This window comes from Rhinolophus ferrumequinum, chromosome 7 (assembly GCF_004115265.2).
Source record: "Rhinolophus ferrumequinum isolate MPI-CBG mRhiFer1 chromosome 7, mRhiFer1_v1.p, whole genome shotgun sequence".
NCBI classification, from domain to species: domain Eukaryota; kingdom Metazoa; phylum Chordata; class Mammalia; order Chiroptera; family Rhinolophidae; genus Rhinolophus; species Rhinolophus ferrumequinum.
This window is the reverse complement of record NC_046290.1, coordinates 37,838,343-37,863,682: the sequence shown is the minus strand read 5'-3', so window position 1 is coordinate 37,863,682 and position 25,340 is coordinate 37,838,343. Positions and strand designations below refer to the sequence as shown.

The following is a 25,340-nucleotide window of genomic DNA, read 5'->3' as shown; positions in this document are numbered from 1 at the left end:
AGGATAAGAGGCCTAGTGTTGCAGAAGAGGAAGCCGAGTCTCAGGTGCTCCTCTGAGTGGACATGGGAAGTAACAGTAGTGAGCCAGGTTTGAGCATAGGCAGTCTCCCTTCAGAATCCACTTTAGTTACTCAGTGACTCTGCTCCAAGCTGTAGAAAAGCTGTGTGATGTCCACTGTCTGGACCAGCCTCTCTGATGCTTCGCCTTTACCCATCCCTTTCCTTCATTCATTCCTGGATTTCCTCAGCAGCAAAGAAAAGTCAAATAAGGAGTAGAGATGACATCGTCAACCTTTTTTTTTTTTGCATAGTAAATTAGTAATTCAGTAATTTTTAAGATGTCACTGAGTTGTTTCAAATGCCTTTATTAATTATGTTTTGTTTTTTTGGCTATATATATTAAGTGAGGTTTTTACTGTAAAGCATACTATTTTGAAGATAAAATTAAAACGATCGAGAGGGACAAGAAGGGTGGTAAACATTGCAGGAGGTGAAAAATCAGTGTAATTGTAGTGAACATTTATAGGTCAGTGGAACATAAGCCCTGAGGGAAAGACTCAGAAAATGGGACTCTGTAAACCAGGAGGAAGGGGGAGGGAGGCAGCTTCTCTAGGCTGTCTGGGAAGCTCAGGGGACTTTGCTTTGCTTTGTCACCATCACAGATGGCGTTTCAGTGAAATGGCTCTTCTTTTGTTCCTTCTTTATGAACATCTTGAAAAGGCACATTTATGCATCTTATCTACTTAAGAATTTTTACCTCAATGTGACTCATTCCCTTTCGTCCTCAAATATAATTAGTATTCAAGGGTTCTGAAAATGAATGTAAGACCAGCTACAGGGCTTGTTGAATTACCTCAGAGGTAGCTAAGGGTGTGTGTGTGTGTGTGTGTGTGTGTGTGTGTGTGTGTGTGTGTGCACCTATATCTGTGTATATGTTTGTCTGTGTGTGCACTGATGTGTGTGCATGCCTGCAGGCAAAGTAGCACATTGGCAGACATCACTTGGCAACCTCCTGCACAACATATGAGCTGTTTAGATTTCTATATTTTCATGATAATCCACTGGAATAGGGATTAAATCAGGTTTTCACTACGTATACCTAAGCAGGAATATTTTAAAGATATAATTGCTCTCTGTCACCACATGTATGAGCCCCTAAGGGGCAAATTAATATACAAGAGTCCTTTGGTCCATGCTTAGTTGCTGAACAGGCAGATATTTCTCAGAAGGTATGGCTCTCAATCCTTGTGAACAGGTCAAGTGGTTCATCATTTGTCTAGAACTTTCCCTTGCCATTAAAATTGCTTGGAATCCATTTCTTTCTTTTCATGTAATGAGCCATGATGAATGAATGTTCATTCCTTAACCAGTGAGATGCTCAGGCTCAACTGGGTTGTCAACTGACGTAAGCCAATATGGTTATGAATGTATTAGAATTCTTTTTGTTGGACATTTGTAACTTCCAGTGAAGTTGGATATAGTAAGAGTTATCAACTTCCTTATAATATTACCATCTGGTGAAAAGGAAAACAAGTCTCAGATTCTGATTTATATGAGGACATTTATTAACTAAACATTTATTATCAAGCAAGCATGAAATAAACAAATCGTAAGACCAATTTTGATTCCTGGCTACCATTTTCACGTTTCACTTAAGGCAAAAACACAAAATTCCAGAGGCAATATTTTGTTATCATTATAGACAAAAGTTTTCAGTGTTTATAGCTGGACCCTGGATATTTCCCAAGGAGTGCTTCTTTGAATCATTCTGTCTCTGAGATTATTCCTTCCAGGGGAATTGTACACCCCCGGAATTAACTATGACTCTTATAGAGATTGCTGAGTCTGTCACCAGACCCCTTGTCCTACTCCAACTGCTCTTTGTACATTCCGTTGCACTGTGTTGTCACTTTAACTGTTATGTTTTTAGCAGGCTTCCCTTTCCTGCAAAATCCGCACTCTCCTGACTGCTCCACTTCTGTTAATGCTGTCATCATATTTTTTGTCACCTACGCTTGAAGCCTATGGTTGTTTTCGAGCATAGCCACCTCCTCAACTCCCAATTCCAGTCAGTCACTATGCGGTCTCCGTTTTTTCCTTCATGTTTGTTCCTTTCTTTTTATCTCCTTTACCCGAAGCCAGCGCCACATCACCACATGTCAATCAATAGCTCTTCTCTGTTTCTTCCCTAGTCAATTATTCTACGTGGTATCAAGCCAACCTTTCTAAAACTGGGATTAGATCACACGCCTGTTTAAAGACTTTTCACGAGGCTTTATTTCATCGTGGAAAATGTTGAAACTTCTTCGCATGTTTACCAGGTCCCAACACACCTTCACTGCTTTGGTTTCTCCTCCTTCACTATGAAAACCTCTATGCCAGTTGAACTTTCTATTCACAGCCCCTCGATTATGTCATATGCATTGGACGTTCCTTGTTAGTTTCTTTCACCTATGTTCTTCTTTCTTTCCTCCTTCACTCCATGCCCACACCCCAACACACACACACACACACACACACACACACACATACACACACACACACACATTTCTAGCTTTAAAGCTTTTTGCTGGTTTTACAACTGCCTGGACTTTGTAATTAAAACATGAATGAGCAAGCTGGTTTTAAAAGTAAGTGTTGCCACTTACTAGTCCTAATATGGCCTCAGGCTTGTTATACAACATTTCTGAGCCTCGGTTTCCACATCAGCACACATTGGGAGTAATGCCTACCAGCATATTGCTCATTCTTAATTTTAGTTGCCTTTTTCTACCGCTTTTCCTCCCCAGTGAAGCCATCCATGCCCTCACCAGCACAGATTTCTCTCTCCTCTGAACCCATAGCACTGATTTCTATTATCAGGCCTTTGGAAAAATCATCATTTGCTTCTTTCAGGTACCTCTCATATTTTTATTCATTGTGTCCTGAAACCATACATTGTATAGTATATTAGACTGTACAAATGCCTTGGTTATGATGCTCCATTTTTGTGTAGTCATAGTATCCCGAGCAGTTTCTCACATACTGTGTTTCCCCGAAAATAAGACCTAACTTTATTTTACTTATAAGAATTATTTTACTCTAAGACCGGGTCTTATCAATATAATATAAGACCCAGTCTTATATTCATTTTTGCTCCAAAAGATGCATTAGAGCTGATTGTCTGACTAGGTCTTATTTTGGGGGAAACACGGTATTTTCTCACTCTCACAACATAGTAGGAGGTGGATAGAATGCCTGCTTTGTAGAAACAGAAAGTGAGAGCTAGGCGGCTTATCTAAATTGCTTAAATGGGTTTGCCTAAGGTCATTCAGGTAGCAAGTGGCAGAGGCAGACTTGAATCCCAATCCTATGATTCTGGGCCAGAGCTATCTCCTTCCTCCCACACCTGTAACAATAGGGACAGAATTTATTTTTCATTGTTATCGTTCAGTATTTAATTTTGCAACCCATATATGTCCCAGCCCTGTGACTAACTAGAATTGAAGAGGTATTCTATAAATATTTTTGAAGGACTAAATAAAATGAAAATGAATACAGAACATATTAATAATGCAAACTAATCTCCAGAGAGATTAAGGGCCAATTATCTCTATATTTGAGGGTGGGGTGCCTTGTGCTTGGTCTCTGCACCACTTACCCGATGTCTCTGAGGGTTAAGAGAACAATGTCTGCATTCAAAAACACAGAATCATGAGGTCAAAGGAAGCATTCAATGCCGTCAGCTGAGAAGAAACAGAATTCACATGCAGGTTCTCTAAAGTGGCTTTGTGTGATTCTGAGCGCTGAGAACCCCACCATTGTATTCATAGCTTTTTAGCCTTTGGCTAAGATCAAGTAGAATGTTTGTTCTCGGGGCTTTTAACCACTGACACATTCTCCATCCAAGGACAACACATTAGACTGTGTGTGCATTACAAAATATTAAGCTCCTTGTGACAGCGAATTTTTAAACAAGAGATTTATTTGAAGTCTCTTGGATGCCATTCTTCTATTGACATTGTTCCTATAATAGGCCATCAGAAATCATTCTGTGATGCTGGACATTCTGTGTGACTCTGAGCCTGCGTACCAGAGTATTTCTAAGACAGGGGCACTGAGCATCTTTCTTACAATGAGTATTGATACTGCATTTTTGCCTCCCTGTTCTCACCACAGGCACACATTCTGGGGGTAGCTCAGAAGAATCAATGTAGAACACAATATAAGTAAAATTACTATCAGAGAAAGAAACAGATTGTACTTACCTAGGGAACATGAAGAATAGCAGTAGACAGAAGTTTTTCATGTTATATAACATATTTTCAATTACTTGAGTTTCATATTAGGGTCAATCAAAGAAAAGATAAAAGGAGGAGGTTAAGAGGACAGAGGATGGAAGAGGACACAACAGAACAGAGGGTGGGATGAAAAACAAGGACAAAGAGAGGAAGAGGAAAGAGAAAGAAAACGAAAAATAACGTCAGCGGCTCCTAGACTCTGAGGTGAGATAGCTGGTCGTAGGTCAGCAGCTTTAGTCACACATCCTGTTATTCACTTCAGGCATCAAAGTACATTTGCACTGCCCTTTGAAATTTCCATACACTTTACAATGATTTTGTAGCACTCTTTCTTTAGTGGGAAATTTCTTATCTGCTCTTATTTTCAATCGTTGAGATCTGTTTGTGTAAGGTTTTATTTTCATACGAAGCCCAGAATGTTTCAAAAGGCATTTGGTCTTGTCTTTTCTCACTTTAATCTTATATTTGGGCCACTTGAACAATTCCAAAGTATAGTGTAGTGGCTTCTTTCTACAATAACTAAAGTATAATGTTTTATCATTATACTTTCTTATTATCATTATCGTTACTATTTGTTGCGTTTAGTCATTTGAAAGGCTCACCGGAGGTGTTTTATAATCTGGGCTGTACATTTGACGAAACTACTGCAACCTGTAAATCCCAATTTCCTCACACAGAGAATAGAGAATAGACACTCTGTGCCTGTTCAGTTCTGATGAGATACTGTGAGGACCTGTGTGCCCTCACCACAGGTCGGGCACAAAATAGACAGAATCAAGTCAATTCCTCCCTCCCAACGCCCCTCCTAAGACACTCCTACCCAGTAGTGGGGAGGGACATAAAGAATTCTTTCTGCTTTTTAATTTCCATTGATCACACTGAATGCAATAATTATAATAGCTCATAAGGCACAAAATGATTTTCAGGACTGCGGCTCTGTGTCCTCTGCACTCAGAGCAACATGACTTTGGTTCTGGGTGAAATTTTACCTGGATCTGATTCTGTTCCTAGAAGGATGCTGACCCCAAAACTCCAGTTTCGCAAAATTCTGAATGACTTTCATATTCAGCCACTGACTATGAAGACTTGCTGGGATCCAGTACACTCATGGAACAAAAACAAGGATTTCACAAACAAAAACAAAAAAAAACCCCAAGGATTTCAGTTTTATCCTAGACTAAAATGTTGCTTATATCCATTCAGGGCATATTTTTCACTTCCTTCGGGAATAGATTTACACCTGTATAAAGCTCAAAATATAGCGACTAATTAAATACACTGTGTGACTTCACGGAAGCCAAGAAAATTACAGTAATTCCAAGTAATACTGTTTTCAGCAGACAAAGCCCAGAGAATCTTGAAATCTTAGCACTGGAAGGAACGTAGATGTCAGTTAGCCTAATCGCTTATGTAGCACAGAGACTGACTTGATCACACATTTGATAGCTTCTTCCTGGGATCACAAGAATAAACTAACACATGCTGCCTTTCAAGGCAGCCTGATGTGTCATGAGACAGCTCCAGTCATTTAGAAAGCGGTCTTTATTAAGGAGCTGTTTGTCTGCCTCTCTGCATTGCCCACCCCTTGTTCTTAATTCTGAGTAAGAGATTTATGCCATTTTTCCTGCCTTGAATTCGTTTTCTCTGTTTGGAACAACTGGTGTGCCCAGTCTAAGCGTTTTCTCCTTTAGGCTCAACTTCCTGGTTTGGGAACCCTTTCTCTTATGAAATGTTTCTAGACTTGTCAAAATCCCTGTTCCTTTGAAAACTGGTTATCCACTTGGGGCAAACCCTAACCAAGCCCGGAGAACAGTGAATTGATTGTCTCCTGTGAGACAGTATTTTTACTGTTGAGGTCAAAAAGGTCTAAGATTACCCTGAGTTTATTTTGGATTTTGTTGTGTGGCTTTTATTTAAATTTTATCTTCTGTTTATAAAACCCACATCATACTTATAACAAGCGTATGATAAATGAACATTCTAAGTCTTCTTCTCTTATACATATACATTAAAAAAAAAAAAATCTTTAAATTTGGCCAGACCTGTGGCAGCAAATGAGGTTACATTAACTTTTCTTAAGTTCCGTTAGCTTTTGCCCATATTTGCTGAGGTAGTTCTCCTACGCAATCCATCTAATTATTTCTGGGAGTTCCCAAGGATGTTGCAAAAGAACAAGTCCCCACCCATCAGAAGCACCGTTCCTCCACCAGGCCCAGCAGCTCCTGCGCTCCCAAAGGCTCAGCAAACCCTGTTGCTACCCAGGGAGTCAGGCAAACCCCACAATGTCACGCTTCGACTTTGCAACTACTCCACTGACATTAACCTTTCTCCCTTTGTTTCTGATATTGTACAGGATTGTATGCAACATCTCTTTGCATACAGATCTCTGCTCTTTCCTGGGAATGCATTCGAGTACAGCACCATATTCCATTCAGAATGGCTCTCGATTCTGAGAGCAGAGGCTTTGTTATTGGGCTAAGCTCCTGGTGCCCAACTCCTTCCATTCATTGTATGAGGAGCTCTCTCTGCAGGAGCCACTAACCCTCCTGCAAACAATCTTTGATGAGATCTTTTCAAACCATGTCTTTTTCTTTCCTTCTTGTAAGAAACAATGAACCATTAACATTTTCCACCAAATCATTAAGTATTCTTCAAAGCCATCATTTTTAATTTCTCTATAATATCAAACTTATGGCTATACCATGCTAGAATATGTTTGCTCATTTTTCTATTGCTGAGAATACTGGATTTTATACATAGCATATTATTTTTAGCAAATATTGTACTTTACCTTATTCCTATAACAATCTTAATTCAACCATTTCACATTTGCAGATAATTTCATATCTTAATTATGTCATGCAATATATTATCAGCATTGCCAGATTTTGGCTTTAGATATGTATTTTTAAGATGAATCCTTACACCAAATTTTAGCTGCACATAGACCCAGCTTTCATATTGTAGCCTATGGAGCTTCCATAGCCTTTGTAGCAAGATTTTTGTGTAAAAGAGAGACATATACAGTATATGCACAAGTGAATTAAAATCTCACTTAAAATTTCAAATGTCACTGCATATTAATGATAGCTTCTACTGATACATTTTCTAGTAAATACTTCAAACCTGTCCCATTAAAAAGAAATCACGTAAAATGAATTACAGAATTAAAACAATCTTAGTTATGGTCTAGTTCAATCACCTAATTTCAATCATGCATCCATCCACCTATCTCTTCTTTCAACAAGTCTTTTATCACCCTCCTTTAATATTCTAGGGACAATGTAGAAATTGGTAATAAGGAGACAAGCCCCAGGCTTTATCCTTGTGATATGGGTGATAGATTAATGAATAGAAGTGGTAGAGGGTATGATTTCTATTCTTTGGAGAAAGGATTTCCAAAGCAAGTAACATTTAAGCCACATCTTTAAAAAGAACAAAAAAAAATGCAGCAAGTGATTATGTGGGTAGGGTGACAGAATTGACAGGACATAGCATGTTGGGTAGTAAATTCTGTAGCTACAGCAATAGAGTGCACAATATCCTCTCTGGTACCCTGAGATGAAGTTGCAAAGATGTGAGTCTGCTAGTAAAAGCTTTGGTATAAGGAGCATAAGAAATATGCATATTATCCACCATGAAACAGGAAAAAAAAATCAAGGTTATTTGACTAGGGGAATGACATGTTTTAGGAAGACATTTTTCATAATATACAAAATGCATTATAGTCTGGAGGCAAGAGATAAGGCTTTTTTGTCAGTGGCAGACTATTTTATTAATAAAGCATATAACTTGTTATACTCAGATCTATGTGAGATGAAACAGGTTCATCTCAACTTGTCCAAGATTTTTGGTAAAATGGTAAGCTTTTGCTATTGCTTTTGTTTATTGATCTGTGACATGTAATAGAGAGGCCCTCTTTTTCTCTTAATGAAATCTTTAAAGAGATAGAAAATAGAAAAAGTTGAAAAAGGCTATCAGGAACCTCCTTTATCTCGGTTTTATCTGCCTTTTGGAAGATAACGGATCCAAAACAATGAAACTCAACGTCTCACCAATCCTGTATTTCATTTGGCTGGACGATGTGTCAAGAGAATGCCTCAGGCTTTCTTTGTCCATTTACAGGCCAGTTGTGAGTCACAGTCTGAACATGAGGAAATGTTCATTTACTTTTTCATAGTCATAGTCATGGCAATGAGATTTTTTTTTTTAATAATGCCTAGAGTACTACTGAGTTTCCCCAAAAATAAGACCGAGCCTTATATTAAGTTTTGCTCCAAAAGACGCATTAGGGCTTATGTTCAGAGGATGTCATCCTGAAAAATCATTCTAGGGCTTATTTTCCGGTTAGGTCTTATTTTCGGGGAAACATGGTATTCTGGCCTAAAGTGCCTATTGAGAAGGTTGTTTTCTGCCATAGGCTGGGAGCAGAATGTCAAAATACAATTCCAAGAGCTCCATCATCGTCCGGTAGCCTGAGGAAGCTGAGGTTTTGCAGCTGCCTGGAACCCACATGTTCCAGATGATGTGGATCAGCACTGTTAATTAGCTGCTTTAGGATTCTTAATGCCCCATGGCTTTGTAAACACTTGTTAACCCACAGAGGGGAGAGAAGAGCTGGAAGCAATTGGACTACAGCCTGAATTTGTTATCATTCAATTCAATAACCACCTTATCTTTCCAAATCCTAGTTCAAAATCTGTTGAAAATTATGGTCGATTTAAGTTCTTCTCAGTGACACATCCTGAGAGAAGAGAGAAGTTGCAGTTCAAGATTTCTTGAAGCCACAGAAATGTGGAGAGCTGCAGAAGAGAACTGAACAATGGTACTTTCTGGACCCACACATGTACTTTTCCAGAGGCTAGAAAATAGATGCCAGGGTGGGAAAGAGGAAAACCAATTGATGTGGAAAGGCTCGTGTAGAATGCCCAGGAGTCTGCATTTCTGATCTCCTGCCAAAAGAAACACTGCCAACACCCACCTCCACCCTGCACCATTTTCACTGAACACAGCTGGCATTCTACAAACCCATAATTCCTCTTAATATAATTCTCATGACATAACCTGACCAACCACATGAAACCTAATCAAGAAAACAACTGTTGTCATTGGCAACAAATGCAGGAGTTTCATCACAAGTAAACCGCATTCTTTATTCCACAGAGCAGAATGCTAGAGTATCATCTGCAAAGACATGTCACTACCCTTTATTAGATAATGATATTTAAAAAGATCATAGGAAAGTCCATATCAGAAATTTAAACAGAAGACCCATGCAAAAGTTAGTTGTGATGACATCTGTCCCATAATTGCTATTACATACTATTTTCTCTAAAGGTGGCTCTTAAAACAGCAGCTACTAAACATAAAATACAGCAGCACGTCTTCATCCTCATCCTCATTCTTTTAAATAACACCAAGAAAGTGAAAGGGCATTTCAGTAGCTCATCATGCTTAGCCAAAACGTAATGAATCAGATTCCCTTCTGGGTACTAGGGGAGGTCAGTGATCCAGTCCTAATTATCTTTGTGCCATTTACACAGGCTTGGAACGTAGGTTCTGTGCTTCTGCAAATTTAAAAAAAAAAAAAAAAAAACTCTCGATAACATTAGTGTTTTCTGTTGATTCTGTTGGATCTTTGCAGTCAACTAATAGCCATAAATCTGAGTTGCTATTGATATTTTTGCTTGAGTCTACAAGGTTTCACATTTATCCAAATTAATTTTCATGTTGTTAAATTTGATCTGTTCTTCCACCCTGTGAAGATTTTCTTTTTTATTTTCTTCTAAAAATATCTATCACTTTTAAAATATTTATTTGGGGGTTTTGCTTTTATCATCTAGGAAGGTAGTTTTCAAACTTGACTGCTTAGCAGAATTGCTAGAGAAAGTTTCTTGGCCCTCAATTCTGCTGGTTCTGGTTCAGCAGTTATAGGTTGGGGTTCTGACTTCTGTTTTAACATCTCTCCTAGAAAATTGTTATGCTCAGTCTGGTTTGGGAAACTACTAATCTATCACTTTAGCAATACCTCTAGCTCTGCGTTAGATTCAGATTTGACAAACATGAAGTATGTATCTTAAAATCTATATCTTAAAGTGTTTATAACCCTGCATATGACAGGAGAGACTGTTCTTCAGGATGATGTGGGACTGTCCACAACTTTTGGGAACAGTTGTCTAACTTTTTAAGAATTTACCTACCCATCCATTGAGCCTATTTTGCTCCATTGTACCAAAAGTATGTTCTGAAAGATCTTGTCAAATGTCTTCATGAAAACCAGATTCAGTATGACACAAATATTCATTTTCCTAACCTGTTAGCATGGTGACCTTCTTTGGATTGAAAATCATACAAATTTTAAACAATCTATTTGATTCTATCAAATGCTACCTGTATCATAGAAGGTTCACGATTAATTGCTTAAGTAATTTATTCAAGCGTTTGCTAGGGATTAGCACAAAAGTTACCAGGCTCTAATTTTTGGAAACACTCTTTTGTTCTGTCTTTTGAATATAGGCTCTAAAACAATTCTGCAAATTTCCAGTGCCTCTGCCTCTCTCTGTAATTTCTAAATCTTTCTCAAGTAGGTGGCCCTTACATTTGAAGAATAAGTAGGATAGCATTGCATTAAACATCCAGAATGGTAAAAAAACATGAAGTGCATGTGCCCTTGCAGAGCATATGTACTTGGCCTCACATAGTAATGAGTGTGTGACAATTTTACATAAAACCATTCTGGATGACTTCTTTCTCTTCATTCGAATACTACCACAATCTAACCAATACTCAGTATTGGGTGATCTGTTCTTAAGAACAGTTAATTTTACTAATGAAAGAGACCTCTATAGTCATCTATTCCATCACCATGATTTTCAGATAAGGAAAGTAAGACCTAGAGAATGGAGGGCTGGCCTCAGGCCCTAGGTCAAATAGTGAAAGAGTCAGAACTAGACTCCTGACCAAGTACTCTTTCAACCACACAAAACTGTTTATCTAAGAATGCTGCTGTCTGACCAGGATCCAGTGAGTTTAAAAATTCAGTCCTTATCTAGACCATTAATTTTGTCCAAGGGAGAAAAAAATCTGCAAAATAGTAATAGAGTCCTGGTCAGACGTTGAAACACTGTACACTGATGTGTAAAAGAAGGACTAGGCGAGAAGAATAAATGCTCAGCACAATCTATCTTTATTACAGGGAAAGCCATTTAAAACGTATTTTACTGAGTAGTGCCAGAACATTACTGATAAAGAAAGTTAATGCTTTTTCCTTCGAAAAAGCTTCTATAATGTGTAGATATTGTCATATTAGAGACACTCCTGGGAAATGCTTGGTCAACTAAAATTGTTAAAATGCTAAAATTGAACACTGACTTGGAAGCAAAGTGAAATATCTCTTCCCACTTCTGTGAATTTTAATGGTAGCCATTGATGTGCTTAATTTCTTCCACATGAAAAAATAGGAGATATTCTTGAGGGGGAGAAAAACCACTTTGACAGCTAGTACAGGGAAATTGACGGCAACTTAAGGCTGTGTGAGGAATAAAATGTGGGAACTCAAACATTGGTGGTGGGAGTGTAAATTGAATCAGCCACTTTGCAGAACAATTTGCTAGTTTCTATTAAAATGAAAAAAAATACTTATATTTTATCATTTAACAATCCTACCTCTATGTATCCATTATAAAAACAATTTTTGCAATATGTACCCAAAGAGAGTTTTCAAGGCTATTCTCTGTATGTGATAGCGAACAACTGGACACCTGATGCCCATCAATAGGAAAACGGCCAACTCAACTGAGAAACAGCTACACTCTGGAATACTAGGCCTCAGCTAAACATAATAAGTGAGATCTTTGTTGAATAAAAAAAGCAAGTTGCCAAATGATCAATAACTATGAGGCTATGTTTTATAAAAAGGTTCAGAAAACAGTAGTATATGTTACCACAGGCACACAATTATTCGTGAAATCACATGGAGGTCTAGAATTTTGCTGTCCAGTATGGTAGCCATTAGCCACAGAAAGCTATTTAAATTTTCTTTAATTAAAGTTTATTGGGGTGACAATGGTTAGTAAAGTTACATAGATTTCAAGTATACAATTCTGTATTACATCATCTATATATCATATTATTATGTGTTCACCAACCGGAGTCAGTTCTTCTTCCATCACCATATATTTGATCTCGTTTACCCTCATGTACCACCACGCCTCCCCCTTTACCCTCTGGTAACCACTAAACTGTTGTCTATGTCTATGAGTTTTTGTTTCTTTGTTTTTTTTCTTTTTCTGTCTTGTTTCTTTGTTGTTTTCAGTTTTATATCCTACTTATCAGTGAAATCATACGGTTCTTGACTTTTTCTGTCTGGCTTATTTCACTTAGTATAATCCATCCATGTTGTTGCAAATGGCACTATTTCTTCTTTTCTTATGGCAGAATACTATTCCATTGTGTGTGTGTGTGTGTGTGTATATATATATATATATATACACACACACACCACATCTTGTTTATTCAATCATATATTGCAGGACACTTTGGTTGTTTCCATATCTTGGCCACTGTAAATAAAGCTGCAATGAACATCGGAGCACATATATCTTTATGGATAAATGCCTTCAGATTTTGTGGGTAGATACCCAGGAGAGGGATTGCTGGGTCATATGGTAATTCTATTCTTAATTTTTTGAGGAACCTCCACACTGCCTTCCATAGCGGCTGCACCAATGTGCGTCCCCACCAACAGTGCATGAGGGTTCCTTTTTTTCTACAACCTCTTCAATATTTCAGTTCCTCAGTTGCATTAGCCACATTTGGCTAATAGCCACTTTTGGCTCTTAGCTATTGTAACGGGCAGCAGAGGTCTAGAAGATAAACACAATTGATAACAGAGTTACCTGTGAGAACGGCTAAGTTTGGGGATGGTGGTCTATAGGAACTTCCTTTTAGCCTTTTAACTATCTAAAAGCACATAAAAATGCTAAAACTACTGTACAAATCATTTTTACAAGTGTCTGCTGAACATTTACTATATTCTAGGCATTTAAAGTACAAGGATCATGAGGCAACTGCTGTTTAGACTGAAGTGTGTTTACCATGGGTGCAACAAGAGGATTTCTTCATCATGTATTATTTTTCCTTTGTAACTGATTAAATAATTACTGGTTGGCTTTATTCAATGCTCACATAATTATAAAATATAAATGGTGGCTATTAGATTGAATAGAATGTATATTTTTAAATTAGTGTAATAGCTATCTGTTTTTATTTTTTTAGGGATGAAAAATAGTACTTTCTGGAAAACTCAGATTAGTGTACACAGTTTAACAATAATTTGACTACTTTCAGGGTAGAATCACTTCACTAAAAATATCAGAAATAAAAGCACACACCTGCTTATACAGTTATACCTAGACTTACTGTGGGACTTAGGTGTATTGAGTTGATGGAAACACACTTACTTAATTAAATTTTTTTACATAATAGAAAGATCAATTGCATGGTGGTGAATCTTTATAAGGAGTGATTTTCCCAATGTTTCATACCCAGTAGACTACACTGAAAGTCCTAGCTAACTGTGAACACAGCGAAGGATGAATCTTGTGCCCCCGTACACAAAAACCAGCAGCCATGTCATATCTGTAGAACCTAGCACACAGTATTTGTCCAATTAAGTGCTTTTATATTAATTCATTACATTTCAGAAACATTCTATAAGTCTTAAATAAGGTTTGACTTTTCGTGTCAATTCATAATATAGAAATAGGCAAAGCATTTCATGACATTTGCAAGAGTTTACTTTCCAATTTCTATTATGTTAAGTCATTTTTTTGCCTTATCTTAAAAGTGTGGGTCTCATATAGCAAAATTTGCTTTTAGAACTGAATTTTTTAGAGTGCATGTGCTCATTTTTTTAAATTATGTTTTTATTTTTTTTAATTTATTGGGGTGACAATTGTTAGTGAAATTACATAGGTTTCAGGTGTACAATTCTGTATCACATCATCTATAAATCCCATTGTGTGTTCACCACCTAGAGTCAGTTCTACTTCCATCACTATATATTTGATGTATGTGCTCATTTGGGAAAAAAAAATGCTTTATGATAATGTTATTCAGTGAGTTATTTTTTAAAATCCATTGTTTATTAAAACAGCAACAAATTGAAGCACTTCAGAAATAGCTGAATATAAATTTGATACAGCATCACCTTGGTACAAGTTAAGTGCTCTCATTTGCTACACTTCAATTGCATCAATCTCTACTTATTCGACTGTGCTTCCCCGAAAATAAGACCGGGCCTTATATTAACTTTTGCTCCAAAAGACGCATTAAGGCTTATGTTCAGGGGATGTCATCCTGAAAAATCATGCTAGGGCTTCTTTTCTGGTTAGGCCTTATTTTCGGGGAAACACGGTAGTACCTGGATACTCACGGAGTGATGCATGGACCAGCATTACAATCACCTGGGAGCTCTGGAAATCCAAAATCTCGAGCCCCACTCCAGACCTACTGAAACAGAGTCTGCGTTTGGCATGGGTACTAGTTGTTTTGTAGGTACACTAAAGCTTGAAAAGCACTTGTCTAGCCTTCAGTTGCCTTTGCACATCTTCTCACCAACAGTGCCATGTAGACCAATATTTCTCTGGCCCCTTAACCTGTTCACAGCCTTCCAACTAGCATGACATCTGAGTTGTCATTTAGACTTATAGCCCCAGCTCTCTCATAGCCTCTGCTAAACTTATAGCTTTTACAAGGGGTGAGAGACCTATTGAGGAGAAGGGTGGAATTAGCCTCAGAGCAGGAACTTAACAATGAACTTGAGTCTAATAGAGTCTGGTACCAGGGCAGCACCAAGACTACTTGTGGTTAAGCTAGAAGCATTTCTGTTTGACTGCTGTTTGGTGGGGAAAAAACAAATAAACGTACCAGAAGCCCAAGAAAGTTCATATTATCTGTCACTTGTGTTCAAGGAGATATTTGTAGTAAGGCCAGGTAAGTGTTCCTGGAAACACCCATCTCTGGATATGCTAGAAGATGCAGGTGGATTGAAGGATGGCAGCTTTCATAAATCACATTAACATATTAAAAGACTGAGAGACCCTACTGTAAGGAAACCTATTTAATCCTATTTGACCAATATATGTATATATATACATATACATATATGTATATATATGTGTATATATATGTATACCCAATATGTGTGTGTGTGTGTGTGTGTGTGTGTATATATATATATATATATATATATATATATATATATCACAAATTTTTTTTTCATGCAACACTCATTAACCTTGAGTAAAACTAGTCTTTGGTGAGGTACTCTTTGTGAAATGTGCGTGCGGAGGTTTCTGTTATTGCCTAAAAGGTAAGTTAAGCCCTGAAGTTTTAGAAAATCTGACTTATTATATAACAGTGAATATACCTATCTCTGTAGTTTCACTATTTTAGAAGTAAAATAATGCTTTGATTCCAAATATTAAATTAAATTAGGCATGGCTCACCCACTCTGTCTCCCAAGCTGTGACTCAAATGTCAGAACAAAGTTCTTCACCTCGTTAGGAAAGGAATTTTCATAAGTTTTAGGGCCATAAAAGCCTCAGTAAGGCTCCTGGTTAGTGTAGCACTCTCTCATTTTCCATCTTCAATTTCTTGAACATTGAATATATTAGGTTGGTGCAAAAGTAATTGCAGTTTCTGCAATTAGTTTTAACTTTTTAAACCTCAATTATTTTTGTACCAACCTAATATCTTTTCAATTTTCTTTTTAAAGCTTTATCTGTGGAACATACTATCACTACATAGAAATGGAAGAGACCTTATTGCCTCAGGATGTACTTGATAACAATTTTTCTCAAATAGCCACTTAAACTTGTAATCAAAGACACATATGCGTTTCTTTCATAAAATCCTAGTAAAGTTATGCGACTTTTAATTAGAAAACTGAGTTCCAGAGCAGTTAAATGAACTTGTTGAAGGTGACTTAGCTAGTTAATTATAGACTTGGGAATACAATTCCAGTTTCTGTAATGTCTTTTGTAAATCATCCCACATAAACACCTAGGTCTCGAAAGGTTCCTTATAGTTAGGTATGAAAAGTGTTATCACTAAAAGTATGATTTGCTTATGAGGAATCATTGTCTGCATATCTTAAATTTTAGTAAACAAATTGCCAGCTACAATTATAAATCTCTGAATTATGTATACTTTCAGTGAAATATACTATTTTGTGTCATAAAACCATACCCGCAAAGCAGAAGGACTGAAACAGACGTGTCAGAATCACACAGAGGCTTCCCAGTTATGTCAGGCTAATTTGAGAAATACTGTAAAAATCCTTTCCTGGGGCTGGTGGGGGATGAATGCAGAGACTGAAAAAGAGAGATGAGGAAATGAGTGCCTTGGAGTAGAGTTTTGAGTAGATCACTACTGTGTTACATTCCTTTGAACTTGAGATACATGTTGGGTTTTGTTCATTAACATGTTCCTCTGTGGACAAAAACAGCGTAAGACTTGACAGGTTTACCCAAGTTCTTTTGTGTATTCAGTGTCCATTGTGTGTAATACAATAAACAATTTTGGAAAGTGTAGAGCTCTTTTGGTTATGAAGACGAGTTATCTATCAGAGCCTCAAAATATCATTGCTAATGGACATCGATTGGGGTTACGAAATATTTTCACTTCAAAAACTGTTGTAACAGATATTTTGTAGTGAGGTTAGATTTGCACATGTCAAATTATGTGCATTCATTTTGCTAAGAGTACCTTTATTAATTTATTTGACTTTTATTTTTTAATGGAAAAGACAATATAATGCGGTGGTTACACGCATAGGCTCTGGACTTGGACTAGCTGGTTTAAAATCCCAACTATGTCACCTACTAGGTATGTATGTCCTTAAAGAAGTTATTTAACTTTTGTACCTCAATTTTCTCAACCTTAAAATGAAGGTCATAATAGCTGTCTCATTAGAGTGAGTGTGACGACCACTTAAAGAACGATGCAAAGCCTACGTGCTTAGCGTATTTGTGTATTGCACTTATAACCAGTGACTTTTTTAGTCAGGTAGTAAGTTAGGGGGTGATCCACTATAGACATAGTGACTTAAAGGGGATGTTTTGTTGTGAAGTTGAAGGCAAAATGCTTGGCTATTCTTCCCACTGAAAAAAGACTTAGAAATATAGGGTATTTTAATGTTAGCACATTAGTGGCCATCAAAACCCATTACTTTTATTGAAAATTGGTTAATAATCAGAGAGAGAATTCTAGTGTATCATTTTAGCCAAGTAATCAAGAGGAATTCTGTTCTGGTATTGGGAGGTTTTGTAAGTGGATGTATCAGAAGGAAAGGAAAGATTCTTACGTAAATGTGTGTTGTTTTTTTTTCTCAGAACTAAAATAAAGTCTTAATGTTGCTGGTATAAGATGTGCCTTATAAAATGTTAACCTTTTTTTAAAATGAAACATTGACTTACTATTTCAATAGAGATATCCCTAACATTTAGTTTTAATTTTTTTAAAAAAGCTCCTTTTAACTATATTTAATCTAGAAAACAATATTTGAGCTTTTTGTTAAAAAAAATTGAGCTTAGAAGAACACATTGTATGCTCAACATGTAGCTCTAATATAAATCGAGACAGCTATATTTCTTTTGTCCAAGTCCTACTTTTTTGTACATTAGCAGCCGTTAGATAATTAATTAGATGAACCATACTGAATTAGATGGAATGTATAATTGATTATGTTAAGAAATGTCTAATCTATTTTCACTTCACTATTGACGTGAATACTCACATACAGCCAATGAACAAATCCATCTAATTATTCTATTATCCCTTTTATTTCCATTTCTACACAAATTTATATTAAAATGGAACTGTTGAAATAAACAGCCTTCAGAATCATCTCCTCCAAATTGCGGTACATACTGCCACCAAATTAATTTTATTTAAATGTCTCTCTGTATTATCTACCTATATCCCAAGTAAATTTTACTGATTTTTCCATAGGAATGAGTCTAAAAACCCAGCATCTCTTAGCTCCCCAAGATTACCTACTTCCCCCAAACTTTCTCATTTTTTTCCCTCCACATGTACCTTCTTTCAAGGCCCAATTCAAGTCCTGCTTCTTCTTTGGATTATTTTACATTGATTTTGATATACATTGGTTACTCCTCTAATCCCTTGAGGCACCGATTATTTCTATTATTAATTTGATATTTATCATGTATTCATATTTTCTTTGTTGGAGGGGATATATATATATATTTTTCAAGTAGTTTTTAATCTCTGCTGACCAGCCCAGAACCTAATAAAAGATCAATGATAATCATAATTTGAAAAGCCCTATTCTACAATGTCCAAATGTGTTTTAGATATAAGGATAACATAATTTATCATTAGAATTTATAATGATATAAATTCTAAATGAAAGAAAATCACAATGAAAATTTTAAATAAAATACTGTTAGGATATATTATTTTGCGAAGTGCAAACTACCATGAAGTTTAATTAAAACTCCTTCATATCAAAGGACTATAGGCATATAGATGAAGGAAAAAAAACACTCAGGAACTCCACCTCGAGCTGCCCTTACTTGAATACCAGGCCTTTGTAAGAATTTTATGACTTGGCAGGGCTTCACAGGTTGGCATGGTGTATGTCCCAAGTGGAGCCAAGGACAGAATTTAATGTTAACTACACCAAGAGCTCTGGGCAGTCAGATTTCTACTATTTTCCATAGAAACATCCATCATCGATTTTAAATATTGGATCAGCTTTCCTTTTGGGGTTGTTTCCTATAGAGTATAAAAGGCCTTGCTTGGCATTTCATAGACAATCAAATCTCAGTCCTACACTGTTGAACTATATGTCTTTGGGCAAGTTATTTAACCTTCTTATGCCCTCATCAGTAAAATAGTGCTGACGAAATAACCCCTTAAGAATTATTGCAAGACTAAATGAAATAAAAATGCAAAATGCCTGGCACATAGTTGATATCTACTCAATGTAAATTTTGAAAGTACCTTGTATCAGCTAGTGTCAAGTTTCATTTATTGGGTTTTCACTCTGAAACAAGCACTCTTCTAAACACTTTACATTGTGGGTATTAATGCACATTATCTTTGCAGCATTCTTATGCAATAGCTATTATTATTATCATTCTGTTTAAAGAGACAAGGAACTGAGCCACAGACGAACTAACACAGCTACTAAGTATCATAGCTGGGGTTCAAAACAAGCCTTTTGGGTTCCAAACACATCCTCTTTACTACTAGGCAACATAACCTCTCCCATTGTCAGATCATTTCTATGGACCATATCCTATGGGCAATTTAAAAAACAGTCTCATTTAAACACACTATTTACCTAAGTAAAATATAGTTGGGAGAAGCATACAATGCATTCTATAGTCAAGTATCAATCATTTTAATTTATCCATTATTTTCAATTAGCTGCACCACGCTCTCTTTCAACTGCAGGAAATTCAGCCTTGTTTATTCTTACCTAGATAACAGAACACTTTTCAATCCTTGTCCAAGAACCTATGCAAATCTTATTTGTTTTACTACCTATGAATAATTAAATACATGTTTTCAATAATTCTGAATAATCTAAAAAGGCAAATTTTGAAAATCCACCAAGAGGCAAGCAGGAAAACTTTTATGAAGTTATCAGATGTTATCTGCGGTTCTAGGTGGGGGTGACTTTATCAAAACATTTCACCCACTTGCACATTTCCACTTGTTAAAACCTAAGGCCTTATTTGGCTGTCACTTACAGTACAGTGTTTTTCAGAAAAATTTCTGGCAAGTAATTTTAAAGAGATTTTGTTAAAAAAAAGAGAGAACGAAAGAAAGGCAAGATGTGTAGTGCTTTTATTGGAAGAATTCCTCTGACCCTCTGCATTATTATAAAGAAAATTGCCAGTATATCCAAACCTCACCCACCTTTGGTTATGTTCAGAACTTTACAATTTGTGCTTCCTAAAGCAGTGATTTTCAAGCATGATTTTGAAACACGGCAGGATTTTTCAACTTATTTCAATAGGGTGGCAAAGAATTCTCAAAACAAAATTAATGTTTTTTTCAAAAAGCAGCATGTATGTCATATGTCACTTGGGGGATTCAGGATGGAAATTGTAAATGTTAGGCAATTGAACAAATAATGCTAGGATATGGGAACCTGTAGAGCGGCAGCCAATTCTGCTTCTACAATGGAATCCTTTAACATGTAAGATTTGCAGAATGCCTTTGGTTCAGTTTTAGTCTATGTTTAACAACAACCCTCCATGAATTTTAATAGAATATTGTTCTATTTTCTGTTTTAGTTTCGTTGTAATCATCAATAAAGTGCCTAATCTCTCTGAGCATCCACATGACATGCTATTTATATGAAGTCTAGCTTGTAAACAGTTTATTCCTCTTCAGTGAAGGTCACTGCAAGCAAGAACTAGAACCTGGAGTCCCCTGAATACAATGAATTTCCCAGTAGGTGGCCCATGTCATTCTTAGTCATACCAATTCTTTTATTTTGTCACTGAGAATCATTTTTCTCTACTTAAAGCCAGACATTTAAACCTCTCCAGCTTCTGGGCTCTCATCTCGGTACTTGGGCTATACTTTGTCATGGCAATTGTTTTGTACTTTACCTACCTTACTGGATTACAAACTCCCATAGGTCATGGAAAGCATCAAGCTATTCTTGAAATATCCTAGAGCACTCAATATAGTGCCTAGCACAAAATAAACGCTGGAACAATTCTTTAGAAAGTGGGAAATTTTTCTAATTTTTTATGCCATGTCAGTTGACTGCCTACTTTTTTTTTTTTTGTCTTGTTTGTTTTCCTCACTTTATACTGTTATCTGAATTTATATTTCACAAACTTGAACAAGTTTTTTCATCCACTGATTGCTGGGCTTTATTTTTTTTTAACTTGTTTACTTCTTTATTTGTACATTTCTAGCTCCTCATTCTGGAGTGCATTTCTTTCTTACCTTCCTTTCCATTAATTTTTGATCCTTCCCCTCTTCAAGCTGTATTCCACCTCAGCATTCCCTCCGCACTTACACTCACCATTTTCATTGTGTTTTTCTGCTCCTGATAATATCACTTTTTAGGTGTTCTGGTGTCTTTTCCTGAGCCCTTTCCATTAAGTTATTAAGTTACGAGCTCTTTGAGGGCAAGCATTACACTCTTGTTGTGAACATCTTCTAATGTAGTTGTCAGTCTCTCAGCCCACTTTAAAGAAATTGGCTACTCGTTTTAATGAATATATTTATTCCTTAAAAAAAAACATATTTATTCTCCCTAACGGGCCTTTCACTTAATGTTACACAGTGATGAAATCTTTTGTACTGGTAGAGGTTTAAATGTCTGGCTTTAAGTAGAAATTTAAGAAAAATTCTTTAGAATGAGAATAATCAAACCCTGATTTTTAAAAATTAGACTATTTGCATAGCAAATTTTCTGATTCAATCATGGCACATATGTCTAATTAAACTGTTATTAGATACATTAAGTGGTGACTCTGTGCTTCTGTGAACAGCACCTGGGACTACCCTTTTCTATAACATTTTAAAGGCAAGGAATTGAAACTTACAGTGGCACAACCAGGGAGGGACCTAGGAGAATCTTTTAGGACTGACCTAAATCATAGAACCCCCACCCCCGCAAAATATTTGAATCAGACTATTAATTCTCCATTTCACCTGGGTGCATTTTGTAACTCTCTTTTCAGTTATTGTGTTTTTTAAAAATGCAAAATATTTGTAGGTCCTGAGAAATAAGATTTGATTTCAATGCCAACCTGTCTGTAGCATCACTAGGCTGCTTTGGCATCTCTATTCGAAGGTGTGGGTTCCCTTCCAATCCAGTTCTACTAATGTTTGCACTTTTCAGGTATAATATAATTTGTAATATAATCAGATTTGACAGGCTTCATCCCTTACTTGAATAGTTGTGACTTTTTCTTTTATTTTTTTCTAGTAGTAAGCTAAATAGGCAAGAAATAATTTCTTCTCTTTTATTTTAAACCTCCTCTGAATAAGTTTCTTGAAGCTATGTTGATCACAAATGAAAATCTTAGATTAAAAGACAACTAAGAAAATAACTATGAAAAGCTAGATTGACTTTATTTTTTTATAGTTGAATACATAAAATTGGATATACCATAAGTGATAATTGGAATTTTAAAATCATTTTTAACTACTCTTATGAAAATAGTCTGTCCCTCTGGAGGGTCATTAATTTAAATGCAAAGAGATAACAAATAACATTTGTAGGTGTAAATAGTATTGTTACATGCTTTGAAAGGGCCATAATTAGCAAGTTTGTACAATACAACAGCAGCCTGTGATGGGTTCCATGTTTAATATTTAAAAACCTTTTGTGTGGTTTCTAACTAGGTAGAAAGATGGGTAAGGGAGTCCATTTTATTCTCTTGGGATTTGTCTTAAAGGTGCATCAGCTTGAGTTTAGCAAAAAAGGGAACTATTTCTCCTTGTCTAGTGCTTGTTTATTCTCCCCTTATAAAAACCAAAGGAGTAGCAATTTTCTTTTATGAACGTGCACTGAAGGGAGAGGAAGGTCAAGTTCAAAGTTTTTCTTTCCTTTGGCTTCAGGAATAAGCAAAGGGAGAGACTAGCCAAACAACCGACCAGCAGGCATCTGATGGTTAAGCCCTCCCACCAGGACTTTCTATGTACATAAGCAGAAGTCACTACAGCAGCTGCGGCGCATTACTTCCAATAGTTTAACAGGCTGCTTTGTGGCGCTGACAAAGCCGTGCCAGCGGCTTCCCTCCATGTTCCCTTGCGGCGCGAGCTCCTCGGTGATCTTTGGCAGGGGATCCGCAGAGCAGGGTGACGTTTAATAGGCTTCCGCTGAGGAGTGCGCTCGCCTCCTCTAGACCCGGCCCCATCTCCACCGAGAGACTGAGGCAGGCGACCGAATGAACTAACAGCCGCCGGAGCCGACCTGCTCCCCCGGACATTTCCCCGGACTCTGTGCGAAGCAATCACTGGAAGGAGGCCAGGGAACCACGTTGCCCTGGATTGTTGCCAACTGTACAAAGTTGACCGGGAAAATGGCTCAGCAGACAACAAGCCCGGACACCTTAGCTGTACCTGAAGTGGATAATCCGCATTGTCCAAACCCCTGGCTGAACGAGGATCTTGTGAAGTCCTTGCGGGAAAACCTGTTGCAGCACGAGAAGTCCAAGACAGCGAGGAAATCGGTTTCTCCCAAGCTTTCTCCCGTGATTTCTCCAAGAAATTCCCCCCGGCTCCTGCGCAGGATGCTTCTCAGTAGCAACATCCCCAAACAGCGGCGCTTCACGGTGGCACATACGTGGTAAGGTTTGCACAGATCAGTGGAAATGGTGGCCATTCCCCTGGTGATTCTTGCTCCTCCCGCCTTTCACTTTAGGGCTGGAGAGGGAGTACCATTATCTTTCCTCACCTGTGATTTATCAGAAGTAATCTACCTTAACAATAAATCCCACAGATGTCCTAGTCAGAGCAGTAAACCTTGAGATTGGTAATAGGAACGGTTGAGGTGGGTGGTTCTTGAAGTTCAATTCCTGTTGCAAGTTCCTACAAGAAAATTGGATTCCAGATGTCAAATAAGAATGCAGTTTTACTCCCATACTGATGTGGTGATTTCTTAAACTAATATTCCTGCCAGGTTCGGCAACATCCCAGGGAAGAAAGGACCAGAAAGGAGAGGAGGAAAATCATCATTTTCTCTCTTTTCTGCATGATCCCCTGTTGAACAGAGATGTATAGTGTGTGTGTGTGTGTGTCTGTGTTTGTGTGTGTCTGTAATGCTCTGTCCCTATAACACTTCTCATTATTGATTTTAATTTATAATCTCAAATATGCCTTTCAAAAGGAAAGAAGAAAGGGTTTAGGAATTCTGTGCAGAAAGTTGTAGGCTGCACTTGGTAATATGGTTGTGTTCTTTGAATTTGGATTCTTTGAATATTATGTCAGTATTTTAATTTTCTTGATGAATATTTCTATCTTCTTTATAATGGGTGAACTTGTTTTGTGTATGTGCTTCCGTGAATTTTTCTAGACGATTCTTGATATTTTCATGCTCTTGTAAAAACAAATATTAAAATAAACCATTGTGTGAGCTTATTATGGTCTTTCTGCCCCAGAAGAGGCAATTCCAGGCTATGATGGGCGGGAGGACAGTCTGTGATGTACACTTGATGAATTTTAGGTAGTAGTAGCTTCTATACACTACCTCCACACTGTGATAAAATGAATATTAATTATGATATAGCAAAAAGAAATAATGAATGTGTTAGTTGCGAAACTGTCTGAATGATTTTTTGTACAGTTTTTCTATAGAAAATCAAAGAGTATGCCAGGAATGGAAAACAAAACAAAACAGAAAAACATAAACAAGACTTCTAGAAAAGAAGAGCAAGTAGGGAGAATCAAAATGTGAACTAGCAACGTAGCCATACACAGGAATGCATTAATGTCATAGATGAAACCAGATGACAAAGCACATAAAAGGCATGTCCTGCCCAAAGAAACGTCTATCCTCGGAATTTTATTTTTAAATCGCTAGATCTCTGATTGGGAATCTGTTCTTGCTTTCCCCAAGGTTTTGACTAGATGGCATTGCTAAGTTTAGTTAGAGGTGCTGCTCATAAAGGGGTAAAACAAACGTTGAATTTTTCAGTCTTAAAGAAATTATGGGGAAAATGATCACTTCTCTCTGAGAAAGATATTGTTGAAAATTTTTAATCAGAGATAAGCAGTGAATGAAAGGAATAAACACTGAGATGCTGTGCTCCGAGGGCGAGGGATGAAAACAGGCATCAGGAGCCAGAACAGGAAAATGTGGTATCCAGGGTCCCCTTCCATTGACGTGCTTTTTTTTTTTTTTTTTTTTTTTTTGCTTTTTTTTTTTTTTTTTTTTTTTTAAATAGAATTCCTAAATTGCACCCATTGTTGAATGGGTAAGCCTCAACTCAGTGTCTTGATTTCAATCTGAGTGAAGCAACCTAGAGTTCATCGGAAGGTTATCTGAACT

General features: G+C 37.0%; 1 protein-coding gene across 5 annotated transcripts in view; it reads left to right on the top strand.

Moving 5' to 3' along the window:
- The window catches only part of PDE4D (phosphodiesterase 4D), a 1,245,242-nt gene that overhangs the window by 565,804 nt on the left and 654,098 nt on the right, over window positions 1-25,340 (top strand). Inside the window, exon 1 of one of the 5 annotated variants that reach the window (XM_033111248.1) lies at window positions 22,714-23,639. The exons of the other annotated variants lie outside the window; for them this stretch is intronic. Within the exon in view, the coding sequence (XP_032967139.1) occupies window positions 23,374-23,639 (266 nt within the window). The 5' untranslated portion in view covers window positions 22,714-23,373. Of the gene's footprint in view, window positions 1-22,713; window positions 23,640-25,340 lie in introns of those variants that run through there. 5 annotated transcript variants of the gene reach the window in all.